Consider the following 24,142-nt stretch of genomic DNA (forward strand, 5'->3'; position numbering starts at 1 on the left):
TTACAAAGCGCTGTTTTTCATATAGACACAGACACCTGCCCCTTCAGTTGACAGTGAACCACAATGAACCATTATGGGCTATTAACTTCTAGCTATAGGTTTAACAAAGAAATTTGTTGTCCAGCCACCTTAAAAATACCTACGTGAGAACAGGATTCCTCTCCCACCTTCATTGACTCAGAGGTCTCCACCTCCCTCTGCATACATAACAAATGCAGGAATTTGTTTAGTCAAATTAACATAACCATATCACTTGCAAACCCAACATTGGCATAAATCGGAGGGTATGTATGTATGGAATTTTGCCCAGGTCACAATGATTAAATTGTAATGCAAGCTCTGCATACCTGTCAGATACAAATACTATTTGCCACCAATCAGCTGAGTCTACACCTCCCCTCTCTGCTATTCCACTTGTGCTGATCAGAGGGAAACAGTTCAACAGCAAGGAAAAGGGGGCCTAGGAGGAGAGGCAGATGGAGGAGAGGAAGTAGGCCTGGGAAGTGGCTGTGAGTTAGAGGGGGAGGCCCTTTGGGCCACATAGAACCCTTGAGCCAGAAGTTCCTGACCCCTCCCCTATTTTTGATTACAATTACATGTAACATATAAAGTAGAGTGGGGAATGTATGGCCCTCCAGATGATTTTGGAATCCAACTCCCATCAGCTCTAGCCATCATGACAATGGCCAAGGATGGGAGTTGTAGTTCAAAGCACCTGGAAAGCCAGCGGCTCTTCATTCTTGATACCAAGGGTCACTACTTAAGCTGGGAAATGTGTGTTTATGTTTCAGCATTACAAAGATACCTGGGTGCTTTCCAACATGCATTTTGCTGATGTTAGTAGAGGAATGTGACATCCTCGCTACCCAACAGTCCATTATTCAGAATTTCAAAAAATTAGTAGATACTAGCAACATGACAGACAGGACACACAAGAGTATCTACTGAATGCCGTTCTTAGCTCAACACACCTGGTGCCATCTTTGTCAGTTTTTAGGTGCCAGGCTAAGCCCTCTCTGTTTACCCAGGCCTTTGGTTAATTGATGTTGCCTCCTATAGTGGTCTCCTTGGTCCTTGGATTAGCATCTTATGTATATTACATTGCCAGTGTTTCTCAATTTTTCTGGCCTTATTTTGTTTCTGTGTGTTGTATTTTTAGTTTATCAAGTCGATTTGACACTTTTTAGTGTAAAAATTGTCTGATAAATAAAATATATGACATTTAATCCACCAATAGGCCGAATTCACAAACACACCATCCCTTGAGTATTGTACAAGTGGTTCCTTGCATGTGTGAATGACCTATCACAGGTGTCTTCCCCCAACCTGGTGTCTTCAAGATGATTTGGACAAACAACTGCACCATCCCTGCCTTGGTGGCTTGGGCTGATGGGAATCATAGTCCAAAACATCTGAGCAGCACCAGGCTGGAGCCATAGGTAGAATTTAGTTGCTGCCTGAAGTACCATCCTATTGAATGTGGTATATTTACAAGTTCAGCTGCAGATTAACACACATTGTCTAACCAAATAATGCGCATGCATATGTACCACACCAGTTTTTCACATTTTCTTAGCATTTAAAGATGTATCCTGGTGAAGCTGATAGGAAAGATTATCACTGTGATGCAATTTCCGCTCCCTTCCCTTGTCCACAGGGCTTTCTGTTATTTATCCCACACAATACCTGAGTTCACAGACAACTGTCTCATCAACATAATGAGAAATGGTGACGATTACTACGCTACAAGTGAGGTTAATTTCATTAGGAAAATCAATCCTCGGACTCTGGAGACCTTGGAGAAGGTAAGCATTGGTGTCTTACGAGTAGACCCCATAAGGCAAAAGGCCAGCAAATGAGAGCAATGGTGGAGTTGGTAAAAATGCACCTCAAATGATAAACCACTTTGCTGCAAGGAGATGATTTGACAGATACAGAGGGCATAGTTGTAAACCTAATTCCAAAGGATCTTGTGTAGGGGACCCCACTGTGCTGGGCCACATCTGCACTATTGTACCACAATCATGGCCTCCCCCAAAGAATCCTGGGAACTGTAGTTTGTTAAGGCTACTGATAGTTGTTAGGAGAACCCTATTCCCTTCACAAAGCTATAGTTTTCAGAATTCCCTAGGAAGAGGGATCAATTGTTAAACCAATCTGAGAACAGGCAAAAGAAAGGAAGCGGGTGTCTCTCAACACAAGCTCCTTCCAAAACCAAGCTCCCAAGTCCTTTCACACAAAAATCCACTTCAGGCTTTATTCCAAGCATGCCTTTTCATCCACCTAAATTAGGAGGGGGAAATACTTTTTAACTGTTGCTGTTGTTAGACAAATTGAGAGTTTGAAACCCTTGCAAATCACCCAGACATCTACCTTCTGCCCACCCCTGCTTCCAGTGTACCATTCAGTGCAATCCTATACGTGTTTGCTGAGAAGTAAGGCCAGCCACAGTTTCAGTGGGACTTAATTCCCAGGACTGGATCCTTTCTCAACATTTCTTTATTCATGTCTCATTATAGCACTCGGAAGACAACTAAACCTGGGAGGGGGGGATGCCACCTCCAGGTCAGACCCTTGGTCCCTACATATGGATTTTCTCTTCTAGAGCCAGTCATCTCCAAACTGCGTGTCCATATGCTCTGTGTACAAGAGCTGTTCAATGCATCGATGTCGGGACTGAAGCTAGCAAACATGATTCAGCTCTGCCACTGAGTCCCAGCATTGATTATCATCATACTTAATTGTCCTCATAAATCTTACAAGCTTGGCCAATGCATAATAATAATATAATAATAATTTATTATTTATACCCCGCCCATCTGGCTGAGTTTCCCCAGCCACTCTGGGCGGCTCCCAATCAGTATTAAAAACAATACAGCATTACATATTAAAAACATCCCTGAACAGGGCTGCCTTAAGATGTCTTCTGAACGTCAGGTAATTCTTTATCTCTTTGACATCTGATGGGAGGGCGTTCCACAGGGCGGGCGCCACTACCGAGCAGGCCCTCTGTCTGGTTCCCTGTAGCCTCACTTCTCGCAATGAGGGAACCGCCAGAAGGCCCTCGGCGCTGGATCTCAGTGTCCGGGCTGAACGATGGGGGTGGAGACGCTCCTTCAGGTATACAGGACCGAGGCCGTTTAGGGCTTTAAAGGTCAGCACCAACACTTTGAATCGTGCTCGGAAACGTACTGGGAGCCAATGCAGATCTCTCAGGACCGGTGTTATGTGGTCCCGGCGGCCACTCCCAGTCACCAGTCTAGCTGCCGCATTCTGGATTAATTGCAGTTTCCGGGTCACCTTCAAAGGTAGCCCCACGTAGAGCGCATTGCAGTAGTCCAAGCGTGAGATAGCTAGAGCATGCACCACTCTGGCGAGACAGTCCGCGGGGAGGTAGGGTCTTAGCCTGCGTACCAGGTGGAGCTGGTAGACAGCTGCCCTGGACACAGAGTTAATCTGCGCCTCCATGGACAGCTGTGAGTCCAAAATGACTCCCAGGCTGCGCACCTGGTCCTTCAGGGGCACAGTTACCCCATTCAGGACCAGGGAATCCTCCACACCTGCCCGCCTCCTGTCCCCCAAAAACAGTACTTCTGTCTTGTCAGGATTCAACCTCAATCTGTTATGCAGATGAATCTGTCAGGTGTAATTAGGTTTAGTGGATCCTATCACAATGGATCTTTTTGCATATCTTTTTGCATGAATTATACTTTGGATTTGATAAAGTGAGCCTTCCATATCATCCTATAATTCAGTCATGCAGCCACCAGTGGTCACCGCCAGATGGCTTGTTTATGGAGCATCCATCTTGATTCATTTGTGGGCATGTTTTATGATGCCCCACACTTTCCAGGGCACTTTTCTATCCCTTTCATTGCTGCAAAAAAGTTCATCTTTACAATAGTGAGTTTGTTGCCAGTTTGTGACTGAACCTCATGCACCAAAATAGTGATGGTCTGGACAGACCCCTTGTGGCCCACTGCCATTTTAATCTTTTAAAGTCCCTTGAATTCTAGTACTCTTAAACTTGCAGGATCTGAATGAAGTATAATTCTGAGTCGCTTTAGTCTGGGGTGGGCAACCTTATCTCTTCTTCATTCCCTTGGGGGCCAAATGTCTGGTGCTATAGCTAGCACTGGAGGTCAGAGCCCAGATTGGATGGGCCATTCCTTCTCTCTCTCCACCCATCCCACCTTTCCCCCCATCCTTTCCTCTTGCGTGAAATTAAGCTAAAGGCCACATGTTAAATACCATTGTTTTAGTCTTTGCTCTTCCTGGTGAATTGCCCAACAGAATCCTTGGCAAGGGTAGCCATAGGTTCAGTGCAGGCTGGTTCTCATTAGGACTGGTAGGACAGAAAGCAAGGAGGCAAACAGTAGGTGGAGCCAAAGCCAATGTTAGTCAGAGTTAATATTTTCCTCCTGAGTTCTACAAGGGCAACACTGAGGCTAAGGAAGAGGAAGGCAGCAGCCAGTGCCACCCTCTGAACTGTTAGTTAAGTAGGAAGGGAGGCAGGTGGGAGTTGCATGCGGGTAGATGTGAGTCTGGTGGGGATTTGCCCTAATGGACCAGCCTCCCCTGAACAAATTCCTTAGCAAAGGTACCAGCACTTTCTGGGATGTGAATTATGATCATTAACACATCCCATCATCCTTCTGTCTTCTTTTGCTATCCTGCGGTAGGTTGACTACACCAAGTATGTGGCCATCAATCTGTCAACATCCCATCCCCATTATGACAGTGCTGGAAATGTTCTCAATATGGGTACCTCCATTGTGGATAAGGGGAAGACAAAATATGTTATCTTTAAGATCCCTTCTTCAGCACCAGGTAAGAGGCACAAGGAGCTGGCATCTCTGAGCTCCTTATTAATGCGAAATAAAGCAGGATCAGGTGGATTTGTACAACACGTTGTGCTTGGAGAACACGAGGGGCGCTTCCTTTCCTAACAGAAATAGCGGCTTGGGGGGCATTTTAACCAGGATCATAGCAAGGGAACAAACATGTTGTATGGGTAGGTGGTCTATGAATAAAAATTGACCACGTGTGGGTGAGCAGGGTGTGGGTGTGGGTGTGGGTGTGGGTGTGTGTAGGGGATGAAGGATGAATCTGAATCTGAATCTGCATTTTAATGGGAAACTACCTAATGTGCACTTCTCAAACTGAGCCATCTTTAAGAATTCACACTTTATTGAATTTTGCAGTGCAGTTCTGCAGCTGTTATGTGTACAAAAATGCATGTGCTCGATCAAGTATGCATAAAAATACATACAAAATTGAACCTAAGATGGATAAGAAACTGAGAGAAACCGAAATTGACAGATTTGTTCCTTCCCTACTAAAGGGTTGTTTTCCTGGCCCCCTCCCCTCCTAAATTCATGCTTGAAAGAAAACTTCTATAGCTGATAGAAAGCATTATTCAAGTCTCTTTATGGCAGGGGGTATGGTTGTAAGGGAAGAACTGGTGTGGCAGTTCTCTGGTTTGCAGAAGAGCTCACATGCCCCAAAATGTTGACAGCCCTCGGTGTATGTGTTCTTTTATTTATTTAGCAAGCGAAAAGAGGAAAAAGAAGTCTTGCTTGAAACACCTGGAAGTCATGTGTTCCATCCCCTCTCGCTCCCTGCTCCACCCAAGCTATTACCACAGCTTCGGCCTTTCAGAAAATTACATCCTCTTTATAGAACAGCCCTTCAAACTGGATATACTCAAGATGGCAACAGCCTACATCAGAGGGGTGAACTGGGCCTCTTGCCTCGTGTTCCATAAGGATGACAAGGTATATATATATACCTTTCCCCCACCCCCTCCTTTCTTGCTGAGTACAGCAGTAGTGAATTTTCTGTAACTGCCTATTAGTTTTATACAGCTCCCTTACTCCATCCAACATATTATTTGTTATTAGCATGGACATTTCTTTTGGAATGCCGCACCTCACATTAAATTGCAGGTGCCAAAGCCCATATTTTCCTGAGAACATGGCTCAGCAACAATTGGCAGGCTGTTTGCTTATGTGAGCTTTCTTGATGTGATGACTCGGAAATCAATAAACCCCTGGAAGAACATTCACACAGTCTTGGCTGTCACCTCTGTAGTATAATGTGGTCACATCTGCATGTTGTCTAACTAACATTTGGAAGTTGATTTTCTTTCATTGGATTCCATTATTTTATTTCAAAAATTATATATTCAGAGCCGGTAACAACATAAAAAGCCCAACACTGACTAAAACAGCCTTTCCTCACCTGATGTTCTTCAGATGCTTTAGACCACAACTTAGGATGGAGAAGAGATTTGATTCTGTTTGCATTTTAATGGGAAGCCAGCTAATTTGCACTCTGCAAACCAATATATGAACTGAAACACAATTAACCTTCAAAATGCACGTATCTATGAATTTTGCAATGCGGTTCTCCAACCCAGTAATGTTTTTTTAAAAAATGCATATATTTGCAGGAAAGTGTGCAATTTAAAATGCAAATTTTAATGAAAATAGCAAAAAAGCATTATATATGTTCAGAACTGCATTCAAAAATGTGTATATTACCAGAAAAATCAGATATGCTGATGAGTTTTCATGAGGATTAAAATAAAAATTACAAGCTGCTGAGGACATGCAGAGAAGTGAATTTAAGACTGGAACAATGAGAAGTTGAGGTAAGCTGAAATGGACACTTTCATCCATCCCTAACTGTAGTTCCAATCAGCCCCAGCGAAGACTTGATGTCATTGGCATTAAAATGTCAGCTCGTATTCCACTCCTCCCTTTAATCTAGCATTATTCTTCATGGGTTAAAACTCTGACTTGGCCATTGAGCTCATTGGATGACCTTGGGCCTGTCACAGTCTGTCAGCCTAGCCTACCCTACAACGTGAGTACAGGGAGGGGAGAACAATATACACATCTTCAGCTTCTTGGAGGAAAGATGGAATATAAATGTAATAAATAAATAAAAAACTATTGAGATTTATATGTTGCCTTTCAAACAGCAGTCCCAGGTTGGGTTAGAAAGCAGACTACATAAAATAAAATACAACCCATATACAGTTTTTAAAACAAAGTATCTAAAATGAAAATACAGAATTATTCCGTTTGATTGAGTAATGTAATTTCCATCTTTATGACAGCAACATTCTTAACCAGAAGTTGTGTTGCCATTTTGTAGACCTGGATCCACCTTATTGACAAAAGGACCAAGAAACCTGTTTCTGCCAAGTTTTACACGGATGCCATGGTCCTCTTTCACCACGTGAATGCTTACGAGGAGGAGGACCATGTGGTTTTCGACATCATCTCCTATAAAGACAATAGCTTGTACCAGATGTTTTATTTAAAAAACCTGGACGGTAACTTTGAAAACAACACCAAACTCAATTCTATACCAACCTGCAAGCGATTTGTGATTCCTCTGCAATATGACAAGGTAATTCTAAACTGTATCTTTTGGTTGTGATTCACATAGCAATGGTGAACACAGCATCTACAAGCATAAGAACAGAGAGGGCAAGTTTTGTCAAGGCAATGCAATGCAAACTTACATGTTGCAAACTTACATGTTGCAAAGTGCAAACTTACATGTTGGATCGTTTGAGTAGGGACATTTCCAGACTATTGCTACTTTGGGATGGGATTCAATCGCATACAGTGAAATTCAGATTGCAAAATCAAAGTTGTTTTGGAGTTCTTACACAACAAATTCACATTTTACAATAAGCAAAGTGACGGCAAAATGCATCTTTGCTTGACACATCATCTAACCTCTGCAAAGAAATCAGGATGAATGCTCAATAAACAGGTTATCTGGATGCAACCTTAGATTGCTCTTCTAGAATGTTATGTTTCCCCAGGAACAGTCTTATATAAAACTTTCTGGTGCTCCCTGCAATGTCTTCTGCTGCTTACATGGAAACTCTCTATAAGCTGAATTAATGGTAGCACACACAAAAAAATTCTGATGAGGCCTGGGGCACTGCAAAGAGTAGCGACAAACTTCTTAAAGGGGCAGCATGCCTGATATAGTTGATAATGCTTACATTACACTTCCTCCCCACATCATTGGTAGTTAAGACCTGGCAGGGCCAGGCCAACCATTAGTCAGAGTGAGGTGACTATTTCAGGCAGCATATGCTGGGAGGCAGTTGGTGGTCCTCAGTTATTCCTCCTGAGCTCCCTGACTATACCCTTCTGTTGGAGAAGAGAGCTGTGCGTCACAAAGCTTGCCCTCCACCCCGCTTATCTCCCTCCAGGGCAGAACAGTGCCCGGTTGCTAATACTGAAATAGGATTCACTGCTATATGTGGAATGGGTGCATGTGTGAACCATACTGTCCTTTGCCTCAGGCAACAAAATATATTGGGCTGGCTTTGAGACCTGGGCTCTGTGGGTGAATCATTGAGACGGTATGCATTTCATTCCACAATCTCCAGCTGACCTGGCTTGTTTTCTGGGTCAGCCAAAAGAAAACATTGTCAGAAGCACGTTGCCTTCTGAATGACCTGGGCACAACCCAGGTAAGCCAAATAATGAAAATAATTCATTGCATTATTTACTTCTACTGCGCAACGTGTTTGTATAATTCTGGCAGCCAATGTTTTGGCTGATCTATGCGGAAATCACACATATCACACACGCATCTCCCACACTTGGGAGAATATCCTTTCCCCATGCAGTCTCTCTTGCCTGGCTTTTTCTCCCACAAAATCCCAACTCCACTCTTTCCCACTCCCTCCTGCCCCAGGTCCCACTTCCCAGGTCTCAACACCATAAGCACCAAACTAGGAACATACTATCCATGACATTCATAACTGCATGGACCGTTTTTAAAAAGTGAACTGCAGGTGCAGGGAGGGGTGGATCAAGAAGGGAAGAGTGTGCCTCACCATCACTGGAGCCGGATCCATTGAGGTTAATGGGACATTGACCTTCTAATTTCAGACTACCCTCAACCAACCCCTATATGCCTGCCTTCTTACTTGTGCACTGTCCAGTGGGCAGCACTTCCTAGCAGCTTACTCTGAGGTGCCCCTTGTAGAATTCAGCAGAGAGGAGAGTTGGCTCCGCCTTTCATTGGCTCTGGCTCCACCTACTCCTGGCTTCCTTGCCTGTTGATCTACCAGTCCCAATGGACAACAGTCATCAATGAACATCATTGCAGGTTCAGAAGCTGACCGGAATGGTAGTTCAACCTTACTCCAACATTAGCAATGGGACAATGTCCGCCACAGTGCTTAAGGGCAGCAGCCTAGTTGAGAAGGTGCAAAATGTGACCCACATAGCTCCGTCCTCCAATGGAGGCAGAAGACTGGAAGGAGAGGCCTCTGGAAGGATAGATGGCATCTGTTGCCACTTTCCTCCACCACTCAGCATCCACTACCTGAGGCATCCACCTTGCCCTGTTTAACAGGGCCGGTCCATTGTGCCACATTTTCTTTCAAGGTCACATCCATACCATACATTTAAAGCACATTATTCCTCCCCCCAATCCTGACAACTGTAGTTTGTTAAAAATGCTGGAAATTGTAGCTCCATGAGGCTTAGACTACAGTTCCCACATTTCTTTGGGGCAAGCCATGTGCTTTCAATGTTATAGTATGGATGTGACCCTTCTCTACTTTGCTTGGGATTTACATTTTCTGATAGGTCACCCGGCTGCATTGCACACTGCAACTAAATACACCAGAAAACAGATTTATTTTTAAAAACATGAGTTTAAGTGAATGCAATGTGAGGTATGTTGATGAAAAAACTGCCCATTATTTCTAAATTGTTTATTCAGAATCAGATCCCATTTGTATAAGAATGAGGAGGGGGAATAAGATCACATTTTGGTTAATTCTAAGGTAACTTGAAATGTATTTCTTCATGTTTCTGAAGAGTGGCGAGTGGGGCACCGGCATGGGAGTGGCTTGTGCATAACAAATGCACATGTGTCTGTTTAGCTGCATGTATATGCGCTGGGGAACCTCAGTGGGCTGTGGCAATCAAGGGCGGCTGCAACATCTATTACATGTGCCTGTGCATCTGAATAGCAAAATAAATACCGATGGTGTAATACTACATAGCATTTATTATAGTACTTGAGGGAGTGCAAAACACTTCACCAAAATTTATCAGCATTTATTATCACCAGGATCAAACTGCATTTTGTGTGGCGGTTGCAAGACCGGAATGCCCTGCAATTTTGTGTTTCTTAAAAAGTATCTGGAGGCAGGGGTTAATTGGATTGAGGTGGGAGTAGAGAAGTCTAACCCTTTGCCTCTGAGCTGGTTTCCTGTATTAAATCCCCTCCCACTGAAGCTGTACACAAACTTGTACGTTTTCCTCTATGCAGCTAATACCAATTTCATCAGAACATAGGAAGCTGTCCTATTCGGTATAAATCAGGCCATTGAACCATCTAGCTCAGTTCTGTCTACACTGGCTGACAGTCTCTCTCCAGGATTTCAGATGGGGGATGTTCCCAGCCTACCAGGAGATGTCAAGGATTGAACCTGGGACCTTCTGCACACAAAGCTGATGCCTTACTCCTGAGCTACAGCACTTCCTCTTTCAAGCAAGAGGAGGAGTCAGATTAGGGCTGAAGTGGGAGGACAAAGATTTAGACCAGGAGTGGCAAACCAGTAGTCCTCAGGCCATACCCAGGCCCCTGCGAGTTCTTTTGTGGAGCTCCCAAGACCCAACTGCAGAGCTCCGAAATACTATGTAACGTAGCTTTCAAAACACCCCTGTAAGGTCAACCAGCATTATTATAAAATTGTAGATGGAGGGATATAAGAGATGATGGTGCAGTTTGGTAATTTTAGACTCAGGGTTTAATGGCCTTATTGCTACCCCACTTTAGATGTTGATACAGCATCTGCCTTGCATGCAGAAAGTTCCAGGTCAATCCCAAGAATCTTCAGGCAGTGTTGGGAATGTCCCCTTTCTGAGGCACTGCCAGTTTAGATGTCTAGATGGGCCTGACATCATATAAGACAGCTTTCTATGTTTCTATTCTGCTTTGTTTAAAATGTACGAAGCCACCCAAGCTGGGTTTTGGGACCCTCGTGCTCTTTCTACTGAGTGGAGCCCTGGACTTCTCCCTTCCACCTCCCATGGTACCACTGAGGTCACCAAGTGAGTTCACAGCTGCAGTAAGGTTTGCCCTGGGGACTTCCCAGTTCACAGTCTTAACTGCCAGCTCTCATGTGACATAAACATGATTTCCAACAGGGAAGTGGAACCTGTGTCAAGAATCCCATCACATCTGAAGCAGTCCTGGAACTGCCTTGTCTTTATTACATTGTTGTTTTGTAGGGACAACTCATTCTGCCCATCAACCTGTCTGACAAGTTTAGGCCTGCCGCACTGTGGAATGGCTGAGACAGTGTTCCTTGCTACGCCTTTGAAACAGGGCTATACTAATGCTATGAAAACACAGCTCTGTACTAATAACTGAGATTGCATCAGTTGTTGCCCTCAATATTTTTCTTCCTTCCTGATGTGTAAAGAATGAAAGGCATGGGGCGGGGGGGGGGGTGTTTGGCCAAAGTGAACTGTTTTTAGTATTTTCCCTTAAAAATCTGCATAGCAAATCTCAATGCCTTCAAATCTTTTATACTATGGTGAGTGGATCCTGCAGCACACTGTCTTGATGTATTATCATCTCTCAATAAGTATGCTCCTGTTCAGGGCCCTCCCTCCAGGAAGCCATTCCATCTCCATCCCAGACCCAATTTCATCATCATTACAATTATTATTATTATTATTATTATTATTATTATTATTATTATTATTTAGTCACTTATCTTGCCTAGGACAACCCAAAGCAACTTACAACCAACCAGATAATAAATCCCACATAGGTACATTAAAACCAAAAAGGAAAGAGAATTACATTAAAAATATCCCACCCACTTAAATAGTTAAAGGCCAAAGGTCTGGTTATAGAGGAAAGGTTTTGCCTGGCACCTAAAGATATATAATAATGGTGCCAGGCAAGCCTCCCTGGGGAGAGCATTCCACAAATGGGGAGCCACTGCAGAAAAGGCCCTTTCTTGTGTTGCCACTCTCTTGGGGAGGGGGCACATGAAGAAGGGGTTCAGATGATGAGTGTAGGGTTCAGGTCAGTTTATATTCTCTTTTCCGGGTGACACTCAGCATTCCATGGTTACTGTGCATGCTCAGTTCTCATTGGGTTTACTAAAAAATAACCCATCTCTGTGTTTGAAATTGGCCTCGTTGAAGCCAAGTTGCTTCTCATCCCAATTCATAATTTTGTGAGCTGTTTTATACTATGAAATACATCCTAGTGCAAATTTTACAAGCTTCCTTCGTTCCTCTGTATTCATTTGGCACTGGAAATGCACCCTTTGCACTATGTCTTTCTTTCAGGAGGCAGAAGTAGGCTCGAATTTGGTCCAGCTCCCATCCACTACTGCAACTGCGGTGAAGGAAAAAGATGGAAGCATCTACTGTCAGCCTGAATTACTATATGAAGGTGAGAGGCCATTGCATCTTCTAAGTCTCATAATTTCTATAAAATATGACTGTGCTTGAAAATATTCCACCACCTTCCTTGTGGAATGCCCATTGAAATGATTAGCGACCTTATAGGACAGGGCTAGCTAACATGGTGCCCTTCCATTAGTTCCAGCCAGCACGGCCAAATGCCATGGAAAATGGCTGTTGGAGTCCAACAACATTTTAAGGATGCCATGTTGATACCCATGCTCTAGGAACTTGACTCCAGATATGATCACAGTTGCAGACATGACCAGCTCCCAGAGGGATTACACAGGAAGTCAGTGTTACTGTATTCAGTACTATAGTCTCTTTAAATATATTTACCCGTATATCAGCAGTGATTCTGTTTACCTCTTGTTGTTTATGAGTACAAATTGTTCTACTTCCCTTGCAGGAATAGAGCTGCCTCGCATCAATTATGACTACAATGGCAAAAAGTACAGATATATCTATGCCACAGAGGTTAAATGGAGTCCAGTTCCCACACAGGTATGCTGTCTAAAAGCACACTTCCTCTTATAACATGTCATTGTGCAATGCCAATAAACATTAAACTGACTTTATTATTTAAACAAAATCTGTTTAAAGCTAAGGCTACCTTTCTTCTGACCTACAACTTTGCAAGATACTCCGATTGCCATTTGCAGGCCAGGAAGCTAAGTACAAGCACAGCAGTGTTTGAAATAAGCTGCCTAAGGAGGAGGTGGCATCTCCTTCCTTTCAAGTTCTCCACAGAAGTGCTTTAGATTCAAGGTGGGGAACCTGTGGCCCTTCAGATTTGGGAGTCCAGCTCCCATCAGCCCCAGAAAGCATGGCCATTGGTCAGGGTTGATGAGAGCTATCGTCCAACAACATCTGGAAGGCCACAGGTCCCCCACCCTTGCTTTAGATGCTTCACTGAATCACGTCCATTTCTATTGTCCGTGGCCTATTTTCTTTCTCTTATAATTGATGATGCCACCTAACACAATTATATGCATAGATCACAGCTTTAGCAACAACCAAAGGGCCCTGAATTAAATTTGCTTGACATGCATGTTTTGTTAACCCTTAATTAAGGCTGTTGCTTCTTCCTGAGTTAAGGTCAAGGAGGACAATAGGGTGAAAACAGAGCTGAGAAGAAACTTCCTTTCATAGCTGTCAATTTAACAGATTTGAAAATAAGGGACCTGCAGCCTCACCTGTTCCAGGCACTCTAGTCTTCCTGTCCTCCTGCAGTCTGGTCAAACTCATGCTGGTAGCTTTGAGAACACTGTCCAACCAACTTTGTAACCAGAGGTTCAACTGAATAGAATCTGAATCACATGCACCACAAGGCCTATGCAGCCTCAACTTAAGATGGCTCCCTGGCTTGGCTTTGCACTGCAAAGTTTGCAGCAGCACGTGCAACAAAATGGCGTCCAGCATTCAAAACCCCCCTCAGCTTGCATTAACTAGCCACACACAAGGCATGCAAGCTCCACCCCCCAGTCGTTCTTAGACTTCTTATTGGGTGAGCAACACAGCCAAGCAACACAGTTGGAGCCTCCCTCCTCTCTGGCCAGCAGGGAGGGAGGGAGAGGAGCTGCTTCCTTTGAAATTTAAGGGATATCATTTAAGGGACATTTAAGGGACCCATCAATAAGGGACAGCAGCGGGACATGGCGCTGGAATAAGGGACTGTCCCTTCAAATAAGGGACACTTGACAGCTATGCTTCCTTTTTCAGCAGCAAATCTGACCCAGAGTTCAAAGGTTTTCCAAGTTATTTTGGCAACTCTGGAAAGTTGCATGAAATGTGACTTTCATTCCATAATTATTGATCAAGCCAGAGATACGGAAGTGGGACCATGAAGTAATATCCATTTGTCAGGACCATATCCTGTATTCTAGACTCCATCTTAGCATTGCCATATTTCAAAAAGTACAAACCAGGACACCCCCAAAATTGTTGAGCTTTTTTAGACAAACCCCAAAGTTGTTGAGCATTTTTTTTTCAACTGACTTGCCTAAGATCCAGGACAAAGTTCTGCCTTTTGGAAATTCCTCCCAAACAACAGTTCTGCCTTTGAAATCCCAGTAATGTCCGGGAAAATCCAGATATATGGCAGCCGTACTCTGTCTACATATAATATCTAGGGATGGGCAAATCTGTCAATTTCCATTTCTCTCAGTTTCCCATTTTTCCAATCTTAAATTCAGTTCCCCACATTTGCAACTCAATTTTCAATTGTGAGTGTGTGTATTTTTAAAGTCCTCATGAAAATTCATCAGCATTTTAGTTCAAATTTCGTCTAATTGACACGTTATATGCAATTTTGCCTTAATAAAAATAATACACACATTTTGGGGAAGCAGTTTCCCCAAATATAATGCATTTTTGTATGTAATATATGCAATTTCATGCACATATTATCTCAGTATGTGCATTTTGTACACATTACTTGGCTTGTGAATTTCATTGCAAAATTCAGAAAAGTGCAAACTTTGAAGGATGCTTATGTTTCAGTTCATGCATCGCTTCAGGAAGTGCAAATTAGGTAGGTTCACTTTTGAATGTGAATCTGAATCAATCGCAATATTTCTACAAATAATAATAATAATAATAATAATAATAATAATAATAATAATAATAGTAATATAATGGGGATGTTGGACAGAAAAGTTAAATGAGTATGTTGTTTGATTTTTTGTTACAATCCTCATTTTAATCTCACCTTTCAGGATATAAATCTTTCCAAGGTGACTCACAATGAAATATTAAAACAATAATAAATATATTTAAAGAAACTATATATTTTATTTACTACCTGTATATACCCCATTTCTGCTCAGGGTAGGTCACAGTTTAAAATCATGACTTATAATCTAATAGACACAATATAAATAAAAATGGGGAAAAGAAAGAGCAAAATACATGAGCTGGGAGGGGAGAAACAAAATGGTCGTAGCTTCCAGCCAGGCCAACTGATAAGTCGTTGCTGTCTCACGTCTTCCTCAGCTGTCCCCAGACACGTTGAAGGGGGTGGGGATTTGCTGCAGCATCCCTCCCTCTGAGTCAGGCAGTTGGAATGGGGATTAATTTTATTTTGGGGAGGCATGCAAATCTAAATCAGGAAAATAGAATGCATTTCCCCTCTTCTTTGTTCACCTAGGTAGTTAAAGTTGACACTCTGACGAAGACGGCACTTCACTGGGAGGAAGAACATTGCTGGCCAGCTGAACCAATCTTTGTTCCTAGTCCTAATGCCAAAGAGGAAGATGATGGTAAATGACATGATGGTTCTAATGAGGGAAACTGTGAAGATTTGCGAAAGTTAAGACCCATTTTAAAGGGAATGGGATTTCATTAGTCGCAAAAAACAATATTTTAATTTAAAGTCTTTCTCTTTCACAAATAGAACAGGCTTTAAGAAGCTGCTTTTACCAAGAATGGAGGCAAACAGTTTTTTAAAAGGGATTTGAAGGTAGCATAATACAGGCCTTGTTTACCTTACTGTGATGTAGATGCTCATTTATTATCCTGCTGCTGTCTCTGGTCAAACAAGTTTGGGAGGCTTTGGGAGTATTACAGAAACCTGCAAAACCAGTGACTAGACAGCCAGCTTTCTCTCTCCCTTTCTATCTCTCTGGTTTTGTTGTGGGAGAAGAAACTGCTCAAATTCTGCTGGAATCACAAATGCATACATACATCATTTTATCGGTATGCTGCCTTTTTATAGTTAAGACCATGCTCAAGGCAGCTTACAACATTTAAAAAAATGTTACAAATATAACAAAGGTAAAGTAAAGGTAAAGGGAACCCTGACCATTAGGTCCAGTCATGACCGACTCTGGGGTTGTGGTGCTCATTTTGCTTTATTGGCCAAGGGAGCCGGCGTACAGCTTCCGGGTCACGTGGCCAGCATGACTAAGCCGCTTCTGGCGAACCAGAGCAGCGCACGGAAACGCCGTTTACCTTTCTGCCGAAGCGGTACTTATTTACTTACTTGTGCTTTGACATGCTTTTGAACTGCTAGGTTGGCAGGAGCAGGGACCGAGCAACGGGAGCTCACCCCGTCGCGGGGATTCGAACCGCCGACCTTTTGATCGGCAAGTCCTAGGCTGTGTGGTTTAACCCACAGCACCACCTGCATCCCTATAACAAAGGTAGTCATAAACAATAAATAAAACACATCAAAAAGTACACAACCAAACTGAAATAATTTCCACATAAATCCTAAGATCTAAAAATAAAGATACTAAAAAAATAATAATCAATAACAGCAACTACACCCTGCCAAACAAGAAACCACTAAACACAACCCCAACTCAAGAGCCAGTCAGATTTATTTGTTAAAATATATTGGTCATCATGCCAAAAGTACAAAATGTATTAAGGTATAGTGCAGATAGGACCTGGTATTCAGAGACATGTTGCCTCTGATCCTGGAAGCAGTATATACAGTAGTGCCTCACAAGACGAAATTAATCCATTCCGTGAGGCTCTTCGTATAGCGGTTTTTTCGTCTTGCGAAGCAAGCCCATTGACAGCTTAGCGGATTAGCGCTATTAGCGGTTTAGCGGCTTTTAGCGGATCAGCTGATAAGCGGCTTATCAGTGGATCAGCTGATAAGCGGCTTAGGGCTTAGGAAAAAGGGGGGGAGGGAAAAAACCCCGCAGGAACTCGCAAGACATTTTCGTCTTGCAAGGAACTCGCAAGACATTTTCGTCTTGCAAAGCAAGCCCATAGGGAAATTCGTTTTGCGAAGCGCCTCCAAAACGGAAAACCCTTTCGTCTAGCGGGTTTTCCATCTTGCGAGGCGTTCGTCTTGCGGGGCACCACTCAACATGATGAGTAGCCACCAACTCTTAGGTGCAGGAGAGGGAATCTATCTTTCAGTCTTGCAAGTCAATGAGTGTCCAGAATCTCAGGCGGATGGATTTACCTGATGTTCTTTCAAATAGGAAGTGTTGAATTTATGAGGAGTTACTAAGGTACTGGAGTAGGTACTAAGATACCTACTCGAAATGGAGAACTGGATTTTTAATGATTAGATTGGCACATGTCATCCTTCCATAACAGCCCCTAAACCTTGTTTGTATCACCAGTAGAAATTTCTCGACAATGCAACTCACTTATCCACTGACAATGCACAACTCAGAACAAAGCAAAGCTACATTTCGCCTTGACAGGCACAGAGGCGTGTACAATGGATCTTTCATGCAGCCTATTGGAATGGCTTATCATCAAAGGGCCTCGTCTTAAACTGTGTAATAGTCCTGGAGATTAAGGCTGTTTTGTCTAAGCTAAACAGCAGAGTCAGCAAACACAACAGCAGTTGTTTCATCACACTCTGCCAGTTCTGTTTTGGAAGAACTGCAGATAGGAGCAAGACATAAATATATGATATAAGTAACTAAGGCTGTTAACTAGTTGAATATATTTTAATTGACAATATCTGCCTTTTAATTATATATTCATTTAACTGATTACGTGTAAATATTTGAAAACCAACAAAACCTCAACATAGGAGCTTTGGAGATGTGAGAACATCCAGTTTAATAAACAAAAGTTCCTGCTCAAGATTATAAGGAAAAGTCATAGTTAATAGTTTCTCTACTTATTTCAGTAACTTCAGTTTTCAAGCAAAATACTGCAGGTGATCCTTGGAAGCTTATCAGGTTGAACAGTCCCTGGAATGTGCTGGAATGTGCAAGGGGTTCTTTGCCAGACAAAGTGCCCCTGAAGCTAGAGAGTTTGAAAACCACTACAGTAACTAATAATAATAATAATAATAATAATAATAATAATGTGTGCCATTAACTTTGCATGGGTTCAAATCTCCTAAGTAATATTATAAAGTATTATTATTCTTATTAATAATAATTCAATTTCTTTCCTACCCTTCACCATAATGTCCCAGGATGCAACTCTTTGGATTTAAACTTTGCAGGCTTGTCGATGACTCACTTAGTCCATGGCATGTTGGCTAATGTAGTCTGAAAACAAGTCTTTATAATCTGGGCTACATTCCTGCTTAAGTGAGTGCTCAGCATTTGCACACATGTTGAGAAACCATTCCAAGAAGCTGCATGGAACCATTATATACTTGCGGTAATGCTGACTTAATTGGGAATCTTGACATCCACACATTGCGGCTTTTGACACATGTCACTTTCCTTTGTCAACTGTCCCCATTGCATTTATTTATCACGTGTGCCCTGCACATCTTTCAAGAAGCTCAGGGTGATGTATTTGGCTTTCTCCCATTTTATCAACATAATAACAGCTCTGTGATAATGTTAGGCCAAGGGACAACAATAATGATACATAGGATTTAATTTTTAAAATCTTTTTAGTTTATATCAACACAACAAACACAGCTATAACAGAAAAAGAAGCTGCCTTACACCCCTTTCCCATCTCCCTCAGGGCTGTCTACTGTGACTGGCAGCAGATCTCCAGGGTCTTAGGAAAAGAGGGGTCTTCCCAGTCACCTGCTCTCTTTTTATGAGAGCCAGTGTGGTGTAGTGGTTAAGAGCGGTAGATTTGTAATCTGGGGAACTGGGTTCGCGTCTCTGTCCCTCCACATGCAGCTGCTGGGTGACCTTGGGCCAGTCACACTTCTCTGAAGTCTCTCAGCCCCACTTACCTCACAGAGTTTTTATTGTGGGGGAGGAAGGGAAAGGAGAATGTTAGCCGCTTTGAGACTCCTGAAGGGGAGTGAAAGGCGGGATATCAAATCCAAACTCTTTAACTGGAGATACCAGGAGCTGAACATACAGGCTTTTGCATCCAAAGAAGGTGCTCTACCACTGAGCTATGGCCTCTCCAGTTTCTTTACTTGGGGAGTATGTTTTTATTGTAATTTTATAATACTGAAATCATACAGGCATGCTACATATAAGAAAAACAAACAAGAGAGTATCAGTGAAGAAAACAATGCAGGGCATATAAAATCACATCAAAGAAGCATTTGCATTCTCAAGTGTTAACATTGCATACTCCATTAAAGTGATCATTCAGATTTTTCCATCAAATAACAGTTAGCTTGTTTCCAGTTAATTCTTTTGCTTTTTAAGCGGCCAGCAGGCTATTTCTTCCATGCAGCAACAGTGCTTTCTTTTTCATTGCAGTTTAGTAGGAAACTATTAACTCCCTGTGCCAGGGCAAGCTCCAAAAGTTAAGCATAAATTAATATCCATTCCATGCCCCCACTGCCCCATCTTCTAAAAAAAAAAAAGCCATATTTCAGGAAAATCTGTTTTAGCATATATTCTGTTGCAACTTTAGGTATCATCTTGTCACCCATCGTAACGTCAGATCCCCAGAAGCCACCTTTCCTGCTGATACTGGATGCCAAAACGTTCAAGGAAATAGCTCGGGCCATGGTCAAGACAGATCTGCACCTGGACTTACATGGTCTCTTCATACCTGAGAAGGATTTGAAAGTGGAGCCTGAGGCAGATTTGGACAATGAACACGAATAAAATAGACTGTTTCATGCTATAATCCGAACATTAAGTCTTGCTGCACACTGCTGAAAAAATTGCTGTGATACTCCAGTCTTCAGCACATGCACCTGTATATTTACCTGCAATGCTGGACTAATGGCCTGGTTCTTGGCATATGGTGCAAGCTGTCTGCAGTATTTTCTGGGTGCTTTTGCCAAGCTTTGCAAGATGTCTGTGCAATGAACATACGACTTAGTTGCTTGAACAAAGTGTGTTTACAATGTGGTGTGTGCACCATGAATCACACTTTCCAAAGTTTGAAATCTTCAAGGATTGTGTTCAGCACATAATTAGAAGGAAACCCTTGATAATCTGAGTTTGTCAGAAATTCTGGTGTTTAATCGCAATTCACTTGAGATTCATTGTCAGCTGATTACTTTGGTGCTTCATTTGCTAAATTCAATGACCAAAGTGAAATGTCAAGTTAAGGTGCTAAAAGATTTCTTGACCTGACATTCTGTATTATTTCAAAAGAAGGCAAGGCTCATCCTCCTTCCTGTGTGGGAAAATGTTTAAATCCAGAATGCTTTTATATTATTTTTAATTATATTGTAATTATATTTAAAGCAAGCCTTTTTCCTTTGAATCCTTCAGATGTACTTATTTTTAGATCTTTTCTTTAGGAACTTCTAATGCAAGTTCAGTGGGCTTACTGTCCTTACTGTCTCATAAGTAAATTATGCTTTGCTATTTCAGCAGAAGCGAGTTTGTGCTCGTATATTTTTTTCTGTTTAAGAGAAATATAACCAAGCTAAGACTAAGCACCGTATCCAAAGAACCTAACAATTAGTAGTGACAAAAGTAATTTTACATGCCGCAGACAGAAATATTTCTCTCATATGGTATTCCCTAAGGTATATTAAGCAAAATATTGTAATAAAATAAAGATAACCTTACCTAAACATACTGTTCTGAAGCCAAGGGCAAAAGAAACCAGAATATGATTTGACTTCAACTTTAAATATGTCTGACTTTAAAAAGGAAAGGTCCAATAGGTAAGTATTGCAACAAATGCTTAACAAATGGCACCTGTCATTTTGCGAGCTGCAAAATACTCATGCAGAATTCTTACTTCTGAATACATATAAAGAGCATTGCACTTTATATATATCTCAGATTCCCCCTCCACCCCCAACTGCACCCCACCCCCGGCATGTCTTGTTATTATTTTCAAATATCCAAACATACCGGTAAATAACATTTTCCTAGTCGTTCTGCAACAAACCCATTTCAATCACTGCCTTTTCATTCGAAGCACATTTAACTCTGCACCTCTTAAAGAAAATGAGCTGCTGGGAAAACTAGCCACCCATTCTGTAAAAGGGTGTGTTGTTCTGTGGGCTTTATTTATTTACTTCATGAAATTTATACACTCTGAAAAACCTCAAAGCAGTTTACAAAAAAGAGAGAGAGAAATCCACAACAAACATACAAAAGTTAAAATACTAAAACACGTTAAAATTACCTCGACTTTCTAAGCATCTGGATAGGCTTGTTTTAGCAGGTTTCTAAAAGAGTACACGGAAAACACCTACTTGATCTCGAAAGGCAGGGAGAACGCTAAACAATCGAGTTCTTGCAAAGGTGGATTAGGTATTATGTGGCATCTGTAGTAGTGCCAATTTCACCGACTGAAGTGGTCAAGTGGGCACCTGTGGGATAAGGCAATCTCATCTGTAAACTGGTCCCAAGTTGTTAAGGGCTTTACAGTGATACCTTGGGTTACATATGCTTCAGGTTACATACGCTTCAGGTTACAGACTCCACTAACCCAGAAATAGTGCTTCAGGTTAAGAACTTTGCTTCACGATGAGAACAGAAATCGTGCAGCAGCAGGAGGAGGCCCCCATTAGCTAAAGTGGTGCTTCAGGTTAAGAACAGTTTCAGGTTAAGTACGGACCTCCGGAACGAATTAAGTACTTAACATGAGGTACCACTGTACATGCTAATAGTGGCACCTGGAACTTGGCACAGTAGCAAATCAATAGCCAATGAAGATCTCTGAGCACAAATGTTATGGGCTGACAAGGTCTCTTTGTTCCAGCCCTCCTCACAGCTCAATCCAACGCATGTTTACTTGGAAGTAAATTTCACCGTAATCAATGTACTTCGTCCTTCAGAAGGATGCATTCTTAAGCACTGTACAAGATCCAGCCCTTTAGAATAGCATTCTGCCACCATAGCAGTTGACTTGTCTGCGATCCTTTGAAATTATGGACATTAATTCAATAACTCACTGCCCATTTTTCTATAGCAAGAAAAATGATATCCATAAAGCTTGGAAAACAGCAGAGGGACACATAGCCCTGACGTCTTCCTGTTCTCATTTGAAAGCCACCATTTTGTGGCAGGGTCATTGCCATTCTTATATTTTGACCCTCTCCTTCCTCCAGGTTCGATTTCCCGGCATCTCCAGGAAGAGCTAGCAGAGACCCCCATCTGAAATCCTGGAGAGCCACAGCTACTCAATGTAGAAAGTACTGAGTATATCTGGCAGTTTCTTATGTTCCTAAACAGCCTCTGGAAGGCAGTTAAGGCTCCTCCTGCTGTTATTAAATCTTCATTCTTCCAGTACTGCTGCATACTCAAAAATGCATACAGTTGCAATTTAAACCAGCTTTCCTCAACATGGCATTCACCAGGTGTTTTGGACTACGGCTCCTAAACCAATCCACAGGAGTAGTGTGCCAATTTTTAAAAATAAAAGTACATTGCCTGTACAATAACAAATGAATCCTCAATCTGGAAAGGAGGGTGATTTAACTGGGTGGCCGTTCATGGACAGAAATCAAACCTAATTCTGTCTTAACAAGGAACTTGGCATGGTGCAAGGAGATTACAGCCCAGGTGCCATTGCATTATTCTGTCTCATGCTAGCTTTACTTTCACTTCAGCTCCACCTAGAATTTGATAAATGTCTTTGGAGCTGAAGAATGTTTCAAACCAGAGGTAATTTGGGAAATCACCATAATGTATATAAACACAGTAAGCTGTCAGATGCATTGAAATTAAGTTAAATATCACACAGTTCATGCTTCATTTGTTCCAGTTAACTCCAGGGGGCATGGTATATTTACTGAGGGAATTTCTGATGGGAAGCTAAAATCCCAAGTATATTCAATAGAAACCAACATGTTTATTTTAGACTGTTAGCAACTGAGTAGTTTGCATAATCCTTCAATGCTTTTTTAAAAAATTAAAATTACACGTGACAAAGGAAAAGGTCTGTGCAAGTGTTCCCCTGACCCACAGAGTCCCAGTTTCAATGCTCAGCCTTAACAATTGTTAAGCTTGTGGTAGCATCATAGTTTGAGCTTGTTTGACTTGGGTCTCTTTTTCTCAGAATAAGTTGTCAAGATTTACAATTCCTGATAGAGTATGACTAAAATGAATATGACTTTTTTAAAAATGCAGATAATTATGTCAGTTCATTTGGTGAAAATGAATATATCGATATTGCAGCATAATTTTGTTATGATGGCCAATGGTGGGGGAGCCATGAAGTAGTCTGCAAGCGTTTGTGTTTTGTTAAGTGACAAAACAAATTTGGAAGGGAGGAAAGTTTGGAGAGAGAAAAGATGTTGTTGAGCATGATTTTAAAAAATAAAACAAAAACAGTCTACTGTCACAGCCACACCATACATTTAAAGAACCCTGTGGAACTCACAAAGCTATGATTTCCAGCACCCTTAACACAATATAGTTCCCAACATTCTTTGAGGGAACCCATGTGCTTTAAACGTGTGTTGAATGTGCTTTAGTGACCAAAGATGGAATAGAGGAGTTATTATGCAGATCAGGGCTGGTTCTGGATTTGAGGGTAGCCTTCTTATTAATATGGGAAGAAAGCCAAATATGAAGGGTCATGATGATTGAACTATATAAAATTAAGCATCCTGGACTATGGAGGAAGTGAATAGAGCATGCCTCCACAGGGCATTTTATAGTGAAGTTTGCATTGCTCACACAGGTAGCTTTTTTGCAGTAACCACAATACATTGTCTTTCTCAAAATGCCATCCCATCCTTCCTCCCCAATTAATTCTGGATTTACCATTTCCATGTGAGTGTTTTGTTTTGACTTACTGCATTTTATGTGTCTATGGTAAATCTGGATTAAGTGGGGAAAACATATGGGATGGCATTTTGCTGAGGATCACTTCAT

At 42.0% G+C, this 24,142-nt stretch overlaps 1 protein-coding gene across 1 annotated transcript in view; it reads left to right on the plus strand.

The window, feature by feature from the left end:
* The window catches only part of BCO1 (beta-carotene oxygenase 1), a 31,317-nt gene extending 10,443 nt beyond the window's left edge, over nucleotides 1-20,874 (plus strand). The window contains exons 4-11 of the mRNA XM_081869991.1: nucleotides 1,658-1,805; nucleotides 4,683-4,830; nucleotides 5,551-5,777; nucleotides 7,165-7,422; nucleotides 12,372-12,477; nucleotides 12,898-12,992; nucleotides 15,637-15,748; nucleotides 19,758-20,874. Coding sequence (XP_081726117.1) covers nucleotides 1,658-1,805; nucleotides 4,683-4,830; nucleotides 5,551-5,777; nucleotides 7,165-7,422; nucleotides 12,372-12,477; nucleotides 12,898-12,992; nucleotides 15,637-15,748; nucleotides 19,758-19,954 — 1,291 coding nt within the window. The 3' untranslated portion in view covers nucleotides 19,955-20,874. The remainder of the gene's footprint in view (nucleotides 1-1,657; nucleotides 1,806-4,682; nucleotides 4,831-5,550; nucleotides 5,778-7,164; nucleotides 7,423-12,371; nucleotides 12,478-12,897; nucleotides 12,993-15,636; nucleotides 15,749-19,757) is intronic.
* The last annotated feature ends 3,268 nt before the right edge of the window (nucleotides 20,875-24,142 follow it).

This window comes from Podarcis erhardii, assembly GCF_964252035.2.
Source record: "Podarcis erhardii genome assembly, chromosome: 7".
Lineage (NCBI taxonomy): Eukaryota > Metazoa > Chordata > Lepidosauria > Squamata > Lacertidae > Podarcis > Podarcis erhardii.